General features: G+C 43.7%; 1 protein-coding gene across 4 annotated transcripts in view; it reads right to left on the bottom strand.

Moving 5' to 3' along the window:
• tdrd12 (tudor domain containing 12) overlaps positions 1 to 13,029 on the bottom strand; it is a 102,501-nt gene that overhangs the window by 51,969 nt on the left and 37,503 nt on the right. For 2 of the 4 annotated variants that reach the window (XM_054751709.2, XM_054751708.2), the window contains exons 14-19: positions 12,970 to 13,014; positions 12,799 to 12,867; positions 12,604 to 12,678; positions 12,350 to 12,424; positions 7,072 to 7,129; positions 4,298 to 4,405 (exon numbers count right to left, since the gene is read on the bottom strand). In XM_054751709.2, coding sequence (XP_054607684.2) covers positions 4,298 to 4,405; positions 7,072 to 7,129; positions 12,350 to 12,424; positions 12,604 to 12,678; positions 12,799 to 12,867; positions 12,970 to 13,014 — 430 coding nt within the window. The remainder of the gene's footprint in view (positions 1 to 4,297; positions 4,406 to 7,071; positions 7,130 to 12,349; positions 12,425 to 12,603; positions 12,679 to 12,798; positions 12,868 to 12,969; positions 13,015 to 13,029) is intronic. The other 2 variants (XM_054751710.2, XM_070553722.1) reach the window with 2 other exon arrangements.

Raw genomic sequence — 13,029 nt, 5'->3', positions numbered from 1 at the left:
TCTGGAACCAGTTGCCACCCTCAGTTAGGCTGTCCCCATCTCTGCCAGCCTTTAAGAGTCGCCAAAAAACACACCTCCTGCGCTTGGCATTTCCAGAACTTGTTTGATTTTGGCCCTCTTTTATGTTGAATTTATTTCACAGTTTTCATTGATTCACTCAATCCCTTGTTTTACACATTTGTCCTGTACCAGAATGTTTCACCTATTTTGTAATTTGTATTTTGTAATTTGAATTGCTTTTATTTTTGATTTATTCAATATATTTACCTTCTACTGTACCATGTTCAGCGCTTTGGGCTTCCTGATAGGGTTGCGGAAGGCGCTTTATAAATAAAGCTTTGATCGATGTATTGAGAATATCACCATCAATTTTCTGACTTTGCACTTTTGTCACTTAATGACCTGGTGAAACTAATCAGGTCCATGAAGCCCTCTGGCTCTCCTGAGGACTCCCTCCCCCCTAAACTAATAGTTGGGGCCCTCTCTGTGCTGGCCCCCTTTATTTTGGACGTTGTAAACAGCAGTTTATCTACAGGCATATTTCCAATAGCATTCAAGAATGCGGTCGTTCAACCGCTATTGAAAAAACCTGGCTTGGATCACACTGTGCTTTGTAATTACCGCCCGATTTCCAAACTTCCATTTTTATCCAACGTCATGGAGAAAGTGGTTCACACTCAACTCTCACTTCATCTGGATGATTACTGCATGCACGACCATTTCCAATCAGGTTTCAGGCCTAATCATAGCAGAATCTGCTCATGTGTGCTAAACAACATTCTGGTCGCAACTGATGTGGGTTCCCATGTTCTACTGTTACTCTTAGACCTATCGGTTGCCTTCGACACAATCGACCATAACATCCTACTCAGGAGGCTTGAATTGTGGGCCGAAGTGAAAGGGGCCCCACTTGACTGGTTTCGGTCCTACCTGTCAGACAGACACTTTAGCGTCCACATTGACGACTGCTCCTCTCCATCTGTGCCGCTACCCTAGGGGTTGCCTCAAGGTTCAATATTGGGGCCACTCCTTTTCTCAATTTACTTGTTACCACTGGGAATGATTTTGGCAAAACTTGGAATGAGTTACCACCTTTATGCAGACGAATGTCAGATTTATTTGGCTTTAAATAAACCTGATTCCACTCACCTAACTGTTCTCCAAAACACCTTCAACACTAGCAGATACACATGCGTGCACAAAACCTCAACAACACCTGAAACAATCATTAATATACATCATAAACATATGAACTATCGCTGACTTTTCCATGAAATCATAAACGCATACAGCCACACAGAAAATCATCTATAGTGTTGCAAATTTTAGAAGACATAACAGCCGCCATTGCACCCTGAAAACAAAAGGTGTTTCTCAATGCCAAGGAACCTCACTTAGGTGTCTTGGCCCCGCCCTGGTTGTCTAGGAGATACGTCATCAGGAGCCGCCAAGGCGTGTTCCATTGTTCATGTTCTACCGAGGCATGTTCTCAGTTTGTTAGCCGTATAGCTAGCTGAGCAAGGACACACGGAAATAGTCTTGTAGCCTAGCTTTGGTCAAAAATTACCCAGAATACACCACAGTACTTTCTAAAGGATGGCAGATCAGAAGCCGGCAGCTACTTCAGGGGCAAATTTTAAGTTTAAAAGATTGACAGCTTTCAGACTTACCATTTATTAGCTCAAGCATAAGAAAACATGAAGGCTTCAAAAGTATTAATATCAGCACATCTCTGACAGCATGGTGGGAGTATCTAAAAATGACAGTCTTCACTAATACCATGCAGACGCACACTTATCTGGAATAATCCTCATATGTTGGAAAATAACAAAATGATGAACCTTCCGGACTAGAAAAATAAAGGAATCTTATACCTGCAACACATAAATGTAGGATTGGACTTCATCCCATTTAACAGAATAATCTCCCAATTTGGAATAGATTATAGCATTTTAGAATATCACCAAATTAAATCTTTAAACAAAAATTTAAGCTCAATAAAGTAGAATTACACACAACACCAACGGTATTAGAATTCTATAATCTCAAACCCCCCCCCCAAACTACTGTCTAAAGTTTATAAGACACTGTCAAAAATAGACGATAGAATAGCAATCCCTATTGAAAAATGGGAGGTGGATCCATCAGTCAACTTTGACAAGAACTTCTGGTCCCAAACTAGTTTTAAAACGTTTAAAATGATCAGACACCCCAAATTAATTCAGTACAAAATTCTACACAGAGCACACTATACAGGTCATCGGATGTTCAGGATGGGGTTTGTGTCGTCTGACACCTGTGCACACTGCACAAACAACATTCCTGACAATTACATCCACGCACTGTAGTCCTGTCCACCTGTCCAGGAATTTTTGGGTAGATATGTGAAGACCTGTCAAAGTGTCTGAAATGGTATATCCCAACTTCCCCCTCTCTTTGATTACTGGGAAACCTGGACGATGTCCCGATTGAAACATCTTTGGTTCATGTGGTTCTGACTGCTACAGTATATGCATCGCTAAGAAAACTATCCTCATGAATTGGAAAAATAGAGTACTATTTGCATTAACCAGTACAGACTCTTTTGATAGATCATATTACACTCGATATAGCCTCTGCTTCCACTTCAAGTCAATCTCTTTGGTCTCTTTTGATCCAGGGTATCTGCAGGTTTAAGGGAGCCAAATTTAACACCTTTTTAAGGCCACTTTGACCAATTTAAGCTACTTTAAAAATTAAATTTAAGCCATAATTTCCAGCTATTGCCTGGAACCGGTGCTAACCACGTTGCGAATGTGGGATTAGCCATCCAGTTACCATTAAGCTCTCACTTCCCCATGGCGCAAGTTCCCACTAGCTTAACCAGCTAATGTGCTCATTTAAAATAGCCCCCTTTCACAACCAACTGAATGTGTACGGTTCCGCTTATGCCAGTATGACACACAAAAAATGCTGCACACTAACAAGAAATTCACGAAACTTTTATAGAAATAAAATAATCTTGTTTATTGGGTCTTTGGTAATTTAAGACCTTTGGAAACAGTATTTAAGGATTATTTGTCATTTTTAAGGATTTTTAGGGCCTTTAATTTGGAAAAGCTAATTTAAGACTTTTTAAGGACCCGCGGATACCCTGTGATCGGTTCCATCACACAGCGATGATAGGGGGTCATTGATATTGTCCTGCGGGATGATGTGGGTGATGGGGTGGAGGGTCTGAGTTTGGAGTATCCGGACATTCCCTGGAGGTGAGTTCATTGGGTTGTCTGGGACTGGGGGGCTACTGCCCCACTCTGGAGGTGCTTGGGTTGCCTCGGGGGGCTGGACTACTGGCGGTTGTGAGTGGGGCCCCTTGGGAGTCTTGGCGGTGGCCATGGGTTGCTGCCTGGCAGCTGCAGTACCCCTGGGCGGGTCTGAGTGGGGGCCTGGGGGCTCGGGGTATGGGGTTGGCCGGCCCTGTGTGGGGATCTGGTCGGGGCCTTGGGGGTCGAAAAAATATATATATTTATGTTTAGAAGGAGGCTTTTTAAATAATAAATATGTTACGTTAAAGTTTAAAGGATTTGTTAACTGCTGCATATTTTGTGACTATTTTGAGGCAGGGCCTGTGGCTGATCAGCTGTTTTTTGATTAGTAAGTTTTGTCCTCTCCCTGCCCCCTCCCTCATTGGCCCATTGGCTTCCTCTTGGAACACAGTAGCGATAGCCAGACAATTCAGTGCATTATTGCCACCAACCGGCATGGAAAAAGAGAAGTTTTTAGTTAATTAATGTGAAATGTTTAATGCAGATGTGATGTAATGCAAATGTAATTAATGCAGTTTTTTTCCCAAGGTAATCTGACACCTTCAAATCCGTGAGCAGCTCTGAAGGAGGAAGGCATTGCACAATGGTGGTTTTCGACTATTGTCCAATTGTTCCACAATGCGACAGCAGAGCTGAAACAACCTGTTGGACAGAATATCTCTGTCTCTGTAGGATATCTTGAAGGGGGTTGAATGATTTCCATAATAAAATGCTAACGTGATCTAATGGCTTGTAATTACAGGATTCGTACAAAGAAATCACGAGGGCAGTGTTGTGCAGATTAGCTCATGTGTAACCATGATGTTACCTCGCCTTGACTTAGAGACACAGACCTAAGTGTGGCGTGAATTGGAGGTCTGTGTTGGGTTAATTTGTTTGATTAAAATGGATTGCGCTTTTATTTAAAGGCAAAGTTTCTGAAAATTATCATCAAGCTAAATGATAAGTGAGCTTGTATATGCTCCAGCTTTTGCATGTGCCCACATGTTTACCTTGCGAAGAACATCTGTAATAGGTGCATCTCCCAGGGTATTACAAGTTTCCACCGAGAGAGCCGAGTGGACCAGAACCTCACTGATAATGGTATCTTGAAGGGAAATCTGAAAAAAAAAAAAAAAAAAAAAATAGAGATAGGGAATGTTAGGCAAGGGGAAAATGAAAACCTGATCTTGGTTAGCGAGATGCAACCATAACCCTCCCACTGTCTTTATGAGTGACCCCGTGAGGAAAGTTTACCACTGAGTAAGATTGATGGTTTATCCCTTGAGGTCCACGTGGCGGGGGTGAGGTGATGCTCACTCCTCACTTCTGCCACATGGACCCAAGGGATAAATCATCAACCCTGCTCAATGGTCAACTTTCCTCGCAGGGTCACACCCATTGGGACAGTGGGAGGGTTAAAGTTTGTAGGACTTTGGTAGAAGAAACACATTAAACAAAAAGACAGCTAGAAATTTTATTTAACCATAGCAAATTCATAAGCAATGAGTCAAAGTTTGTTGCTATGTGTCTTGGTTTATTCTAAAGGTCTCATGCATCCACCCAGTACTGAAGAGCAGTTCTTGAACATAACGCACTGTATTGTCTCACGAAACACTTTAAATCATCGAGCACTGTGACAGACGTGCCTCGTCTCTCAATTTAAAAAGCCAAAATTAAATAAACTTCCTGAAAACCAAAAATTGCAGACGGTTTGTTTATTAATTGCTCTGATTCGGTGACACGCACATTTTTTTCTAAATCCATCAGAGATCGTCTCTGGTCTCTGCACAAACTGCCTACAAGAGCACTTCTTCGGATTATTTCAATTGATCTGCACACAGTGCACCGGAGGCTTTGAGCAGGTGTATTACAAGCACAACGTAACTTCTGATCATTTTTTATTGTTGACATTTGTGCTGAACTAAAACGTCAGACACAATGCATTTTTGCCTTTTGCTGCGGTTTATTAGAGCAGTCCAACAGCTGAGGAAAACCTGAATCAGAATGGTTTTATTGCCATATATGTGAGAATCACAACATTAGGAAATTGCTGCAGTACTTGAAGGAAAAAATAAATGATAAGCAAAACTAGAATTAGGAAATAAACACAATGAAATGATAATATAGGGAATCAAAAACAAGAGAAGCAGCTACTTTATACCAGTCAGTGTAGGTACTGGTCAGAGTGGATCAGTTAAGGGGAAAACACAACTCAGGGTCATGGGACTGAAACAAAGCAGCTGGAGTGGGCAGGCCTATGATTGTCATTTAGGAGTCCGACCGCTGAGGGGAAGAAACTGTTTTTGTCGATAGAGGTTCAGGTTATTGTCAAAAGTAGCACTTAGGTAAAGGAGTAGTATTGAAACAGGTCCCAAATCTGAAGCCAGCAGGAGATCAATAGTCACTTTGATCAGACTCATTTCTGTGCTATGATAACGAAAACCTGATTGAAAGGTCTTGAAGAGCTCGTGAGAGTTGAAATGTTGGGTTAGCTGAGATGCTACTGAACGTTCAAAGATTTTGAAAATGAAGGGAGGTTTGTAATGGAGCAAAAGTTTTCAGGGTCATAACGATTCAGGCCAGGTTTTTTTGAGTATAGGTTGTAGGGTTTGGTAAATTGAGTGCTTTAAGAGCTCAATATATATATATTACCTCTACTTGAAGAGGGATTGTACACACTTTGTTTTGATTCAGAAAAGAGTCAGGTTTATAAAAGTAAGAATTTATTTTTACCAACAACTAAAACATGACAAGTTAACATTTACTGTGATGGATGGAACTAGATGTGGGTTATGAACCTATGTGTGAATGCGATGTTATCTGGAATGTCGAAGTCCTCGGACTTCCAGGCACTGAGGTCCGTAGAAGAAACTGCGGCGCTACTAGACTGGTCTTAGAAATGTATCCAGGTCACAACAGACCAGAGGTGGAAAGGGACACACAGGGATTTATGGGAGTTGGATGAGGAAAACGAAATAAAGTAAGTAAATCTGTGTTTTGTGATCAGTTTAATTTGACATGAACACGACAAGCACGCTTTCTTGACAATCTTTGTGAGTAAAAAAACGTGTAGAAACAAAAACGAACAACGTGTGTTATTAGGGAAATAGCGGGCGAGTGGTGTTGATGCAGGATTGTGCATGCGCCGTGAGCAGTTCTGATACTTTTTGGGTCGCAGCTGCTCGCAGCGCCACTTCAACAGTGCGATACCCTCACGAGGGACGAGCAAAATATTAAACACGCCAGAAGTCCGTGCAAGCTCACAATTGCTGATCGGTAGCTGGTAATGTGGTGTTAATTGCCTCTCGTAACCCCCTGTATACTACACGACGCTCAGCGCAAAACTCGCCCCAATCTTGTGGATTCTCGCACGAGTGGAAAATCGGCTCAAAAAAGTGAAAAAGTCGCAGTGTACGCCCGGCATGAAAACCACACTGTTCCTCCTGAATTCGAGGTTTGACAATCTGACGGACCCTCCTCTCTAGAACCCCCAATGTTTCCCCTACATAGACTCAGGCGTGGCACTGCGAGACATCTGAAATTCCAGTGCCACACCTATGAGATCTGCCCCAAGACGCACAGAAGGTAAGCGCTCTGCTCGCAAGGAGTCACGCCGCCCACCCCCGCTCTCAGAGACATTGCAGAGCATTGAAATGGTCTGCTGCCAAACTACACAAAAAAAAGACAAGGTAAATAATGAGTGTTTCAATAAATATTTAAAAATCTACATTATCACTTTATGCCACAGCTTGTTTAAAATAAACTCAGAAATGAGAAAACTTACATCATTCACGGCATCTGGATTTGGGTTCAGAGGGTTTGGGTTCAACCATTCCAAAAGTCTGTTTGAGAGGTAAACAAAAATATCATAAATCATAAGAAAAAATACATGAAACACTGATACTCATTGCACCATTAAGACTCTGCGACGTACTGTGATTTCACCCTGGGTTTTAAGTTTGACCTTGTCTATGTGTTGGGTATATGCAGGGATCTTAAATTTAAATTTAAATTTAAGCCATGTTTAAAGAATTTTCAAGACCTTCTCAAAATAAAATTAAAACTTTATCGCAATAAACTAATCAACTGTTAAACACTCATATTATTTTTAAATACTGCATTGCTTCGTTTTTCCACTTCATCAATTGGTGGGTTACGTCACATCCAGGGCAGCAAGACTGTAGCAATGGTAAGTAAAGCCACGTGGTACAAAAACGCATGCCAACAGCTGGCATAGAACAACAACAAAAAAAAAAAACTTTGTTAGTTTACATGCATCTAATTTTCATACCTACAAACTCAGAGGGTGTTAAAAAGGGGACAACTAAAATTCCCTTCCCCCCAAAAAGGTCCTTGCATGCTGCAGATTTGCATCTAATCTACAATGGGTTTTGTTGTGACATCTGAAATTTACACACTTTTACTTTACTAAGAATAATTTATAAGTATATTTTTAAAAAAGAAAAACTTTATGTGATTTTGTTTGCAAAATACAAAAAACTTTCTACCAGTCATACTGTTAAGTGCAAAAAAATATAAACTGACAGAATTAATCAGAAAATTATTAGAAATCATAATATAATAATTAACAATTATTATGAGACTAATTAACAGAACACCACAAATAAAAACAACTGTAAATATTCCAAGTTACTTTTATCATTCTTAAGTAGGATAACCAGATCCCAACTCACCATATGTGGGACTGTTAAATATATAAAAAAATTATTATCATTATATAATTTATGTACAATAGGGGTTGCATGACTTAATTTTTTTTAAAGTCGACAGTCAAGTAATGAAAATCGAGTCGACTTCGACTAGTCGTTGATGACATCACACACCTGAAGCGGCACCGGGGGGGGGGGGGGGGTCGGTAGGTTCGCTGGAGTTTTTGAGAAATTAAAATTGCACCCACATTTTCTAAGTTAACACATCTCTTTTAACAACGGTAGTTTCTGCATCCTACTTCAGCCCTCTCCCCCCTCCCCCTGCGCAGCAGCCGCAAACTCACTGATGTGCCTGCAGCCTTTCCTGCTGCTCTAAACATTAAAATAATTATTTCATTTTCTGTTCCTCACTTCTGATTACCTTCGATGGTGTTTGTTGCAACCAGGAACAAAAACAAACTTTTTTATTTGACTACGGTATTTTTCTGTCCTGTCTGTTTATTATCTTCCTGCATCTCCTCTCAATCCTAAAGAAAGACTGCTACCTGGGTTCATTTATATTCACCTTATGAGTTACCTTTGAACTGCAGTTCTAAAAGATCTACCGACCGCAAAAACAGCGGAGTGCCGCTGCTCGCCGGCCGACTACAATGGGACCGTTTTTGCTGCGGAGTAATTTGGAGGTGCTCAGGACGCAGATGTCTGGAGCGCGTCAACGATCAGAGCTTTGCATGCGCACACTGGTTAAGATGAGGATGGGGATGAGGGGAAGGTTAAATTGCAAGAGGGAAAAGGCCACAGTTTGGTTAAATGTCCGTTTTACCGCCGGTGTCAGTATCGATGCTCTGGCACAGCGCGTCGCCTCCGCCTCCTGACGCGCAGGGGGCTCATCACCTGCTGTCTTTTCCGAGGACTGCATCTTGTCAGTCATTATCACGTGACAGTGACTAGTCGATGACAGGCATAAAAAGTCACTACAGAGCCGTGAAGTCGACTAGTCGTTTAGTTCATACAACCCCTACTCAGTACACCTGACAAACACCCTCAGGCTCAGCAAGAGGCCGAAGGGGAACACGGTGTATCCTTAACATACTCACTGAAAGGCAAACCTCAGATATTTCCTGTGTGGAGGGTACACGGGAATGTCTACGTGTCCCTCAGGTCGACTGAGGTGAACCAGTTGCTCTGGTGAATCAGACGCAAAAGGGATGAGAGCGTGAGCATGTTGAATTTGTACTTTGTGAGGCATCGGTTCAGGGCCCTCAGATCCAAGATCGGACGAATCCTCTGAGACTGATCAGGAGGCACAAAGCTTATCGCTGTTTTCTCCAGCAGGGAGGAGATTTCTCCCTGAAGGATGTGAGCTGATGTCCCCTGGGAGTGGGAGAACACTACGCCGGAGAAACAAGGACGAACTGAGGCAAACTGAAGCCTGTAACCTCCCAAAATAGTTCTCAGCACCCAATCTTAAGCGGAAACAACTGTCCATTCCTCTGTGTGAGTAAAGAGCGGTGACACAGCCCTGGCACATGGAATAGCTGCGCCCTCCAGAGGCTGTGGCGTAGCGGTGCTTATGGCAACTACTGCACATGTGCAGGGACTTTGTGCTATGACAGCCTGGGTGCACAGGGACGCTCCGTGGGTGGTCGGAAAGTCTGCCAGGGGGAGCCCCAGCCTGGTCTTGCTCACCGGAATTATTTGTATTGATTTTTGTTGCGCCCTTGACATTCTGTCTGGATGTGACAGTGAACTTTTGAATGCTTCTTGAGCGTGAAATGTTTGTGAAAATCAATGCGAGTGCTCGTGACATTTGTTTTAAGCCAGCAAAGCCGGTTCCACGTTCTGGTCCCACCCCGAACCGATCAGGAACTCTGCCGGGAGGATCCCGTGGGGGGAAAGAAGCACCATGGTAACCATAAACAGGCTGAGCTGGTGAACGGGGAACTGCCAGCTGCTATGTCGGGAGGGAAAGAACTCCATCAGGATGTGCTTTTCTTCTTCTTCACCTGCTGACTGCCGGGACGGGTGGATTGTCCCGGTGGTGGAGTAGTTTGGTTGCCGGACCTCTGTGGCCAAACTGGTCGAGGCGCTGAGCCCGAAGGAGCTGGTTTAACTGCTTGAGGCTTCGGGAGCTTCAGGATGCTGAACTAGGGCGGGGCTTGGGCAGCTGTCTGAGGAAAAGTCAGCCGAGGTGGCGGAGCAGGTGAAGGCCTTGGGGGAAGGCAGAATTGGAGAGCTTCGTCCTCTTTAATTCTTTACCTCACACCGTTGTTGCATTGAAGCCAATGCAGAGCAGAAAATGCCTTTAGGCACAATCGGCAAGTCAAAAATGTTCTCCTCTCCATCAGAGGTTAGTGAGGTTCAGCCATCGAGCACGATCCTGAAGCACCATCATTACCCGTGGCCTGGACCATGCAGCTCTGCGCCCGCAGGCTAATGTTGATTAGCACGGCGATTTCCTCCCACGCGTCTGGGTCCGGCTTCGTGGTGATGTCTTCACAGAGCTCGGTCTGGTATGCTGAGAGCATGGAGGAAATATTCAAAGCTCAAACCGAGAGGGCGGCAGCCTTGTACGCCCTCGTTCAGCGCTGACTGGAAGCGTCCACCTTTGAAGGGAGAGCGGGAGGTCTGGAAGACGTTGCCGAGAGCCGTGGGTGCAGGTGGGCTGCGACCAGCGGCTCCATCGGCGGTATGCGCAGCATGCCAGCCTTTTCCATACTCTCGAAGGCCGGCGAGGAGGCTCATTGGACAGAAGACCTGGAGCTGAAAGGCTGCTTGTCCCAGGATGATCTAGCCTCTTCGAGGAGCTCTCAGAAAGCAGGCAGGTCAGGCTTTGCCACCCTTATGGCCTGAGGCAGCTTCTTTCCCTCGTAGCGGGATCTGACGGCTCCAGTGACCACGGTGGGCCAGGGGATGTTTAGCCTGGCCTGAGGCAGCCCGAGCAGACCTTGTGTGGGTCTTTGCTCGAGATTTTGTTCCTGCAGGTACAGAGGAGAGCTTCCGCGCATTCAACTCCTCTGGTGGGAGGAGCGGCTTCCATGTGGACTAACTGGTGTGTTAGCTAAAGAACGAACAGGTGCACTGGAGTGTGAAACTGCTCGCTGTGCCCCGAACTGATGGTGAAGGTCAGAACAGAAGGGCAGTTAGCGTTCGGCGATGGAGAGAAAATATTTGCTGGCTCCGTCTGAACAGTTGAGCTAACTTACCTGTGAGATAAGCAACCACTGAAGCGAGAAGAGGTGACTGAATAATGCGTGCGTTGGGACGCTTGCTACTTATAGTAGCAGGTGACGTGTGCGTCACGGTCACTGGCCAATCAGGATTGGCGTATTGAGATAAGTGCTTCTGAGGAATCAGCGGAGGGGCATATCCCATAGTGAGACATCGAAAAGAATGTTAAGAAATACAACTCTTACCGCAGCTCGAGGATGCTGCAAAAACTGACATTTGCAACTACAGTCAATTCTGTTTCTTTTCTAAGTGACAAACTAGGGCTTAATGTCACTCTGGCGATGCCTTAAGTTTAATATTAGATGTGGCATATCAGATTTGTTGTTAAATGCAGTATGTTTTCTGTGCTCAACCGTCACATTTTCTCAGGTCTTCCCTGGTGATTGCTTTGAGCTGAAATAACACACCCAATGGGGTCTGATTGGCCAGCTGAAGTTCACGCCTACCTTTAGGAGTAGCCTTTGTTTGGCGAGTAGAATCAGACAGCAGCGGCTTTCCGCATGCGCAATTCATTACACATCTGGTTGCTGGGGAGTAAGTAAACATCTCCTATGACTGCAGCTTAGAGCTGCTGCTCCAACACAAGGACAGACTGATGTGAGGAGCACACACAGCACTTTCAGTGAGAGATCAGGAAGCAATACCAGAGTCAGATTCTCCAAAAGTAACAATCCTCAAGGCTGCCTTTGTTTTCTAATTTGAGAAGGACACCACAGGCATCTCAACACGTATTTTTGCCCCACCCACATGCTTGGAGAATTTTTCTTTCCTGAGAAGGCTGTGTGAACAACACCTGACTGTGCGCAACCAGGCCGTCGTTACCAAGACCGGGCTGGACTTGGCCAAAACATTATATGCAGTGGTAAATCATCCACAGGGGGTGCTACGGCACCACCATACTACTCTCATAGGAAGAAGGTCACAAAATATATGTAAAAAAACATGAAAAATAAACTAAATGATCCATACATCATAAAGACTAAGTGCTGTGTATAACTTGTTTTTGAGTGTAGTTTAAAAATGTTATTTCACACTTAAACCACAATCGAATCATCTTGTGTCGTATTTTCTGTTCCTTTTCGGGCACAGTAATCTCTACCATAGACCTACGCTAACAGGCGCATGCATGCTGGATGAGAAAACCCCTGAGCTACAGCTCACCGTGAGCAGACTCGGTCCTCTTCAGTCCTAAGAACCTCCTCTGCCTCTGGTTCAGACTCTGATAACTCGTTCAAACTGTTTTAAAATGTAAACAGCCAGTTGAATAATCAAAATAAAATTACAAACTTGAATTAAAGTTCATATTTAGCTGATTTACTTTTCCACAATACTAAACAAATAGGTATTGGAATGAACCTTGTTACGCTAACAGGCGCATGCATGCTGGATGAGAAAACCCCTGAGCTACAGCTCACCGTGAGCAGACTCGGTCCTCTTCAGTCCTAAGAACCTCCTCTGCCTCTGGTTCAGACTCTGATAACTCGTTCAAACTGTTTTAAAATGTAAACAGCCAGTTGAATAATCAAAATAAAATTACAAACTTGAATTAAAGTTCATATTTAGCTGATTTACTTTTCCACAATACTAAACAAATAGGTATTGGAATGAACCTTGTTTCTTCAAAAGCTGCATTTTCAACGTTACTTCTATGAAGAACATCATTAGCTCCACTTAAAGTGCTGGAGGCAAGACCAAGAACCAAGATTAACAAAGACCACCGGCAAGAATAAAACATGAAAGTGAGTAGAATCTGAAGAAGTGAACACAAAAAGGTAGCTTACCTATCATGAGCTGAATTGTGCTGCTGCTGCTCCACAGTTGTGAACCTGTGTTTTGAAAAC

Source organism: Nothobranchius furzeri, chromosome 7 (genome assembly GCF_043380555.1).
Source record: "Nothobranchius furzeri strain GRZ-AD chromosome 7, NfurGRZ-RIMD1, whole genome shotgun sequence".
Classification (NCBI taxonomy): domain Eukaryota; kingdom Metazoa; phylum Chordata; class Actinopteri; order Cyprinodontiformes; family Nothobranchiidae; genus Nothobranchius; species Nothobranchius furzeri.
Note: the sequence above shows the minus strand (reverse complement) of the source record. Positions and strands in the feature narration are given on the sequence as shown.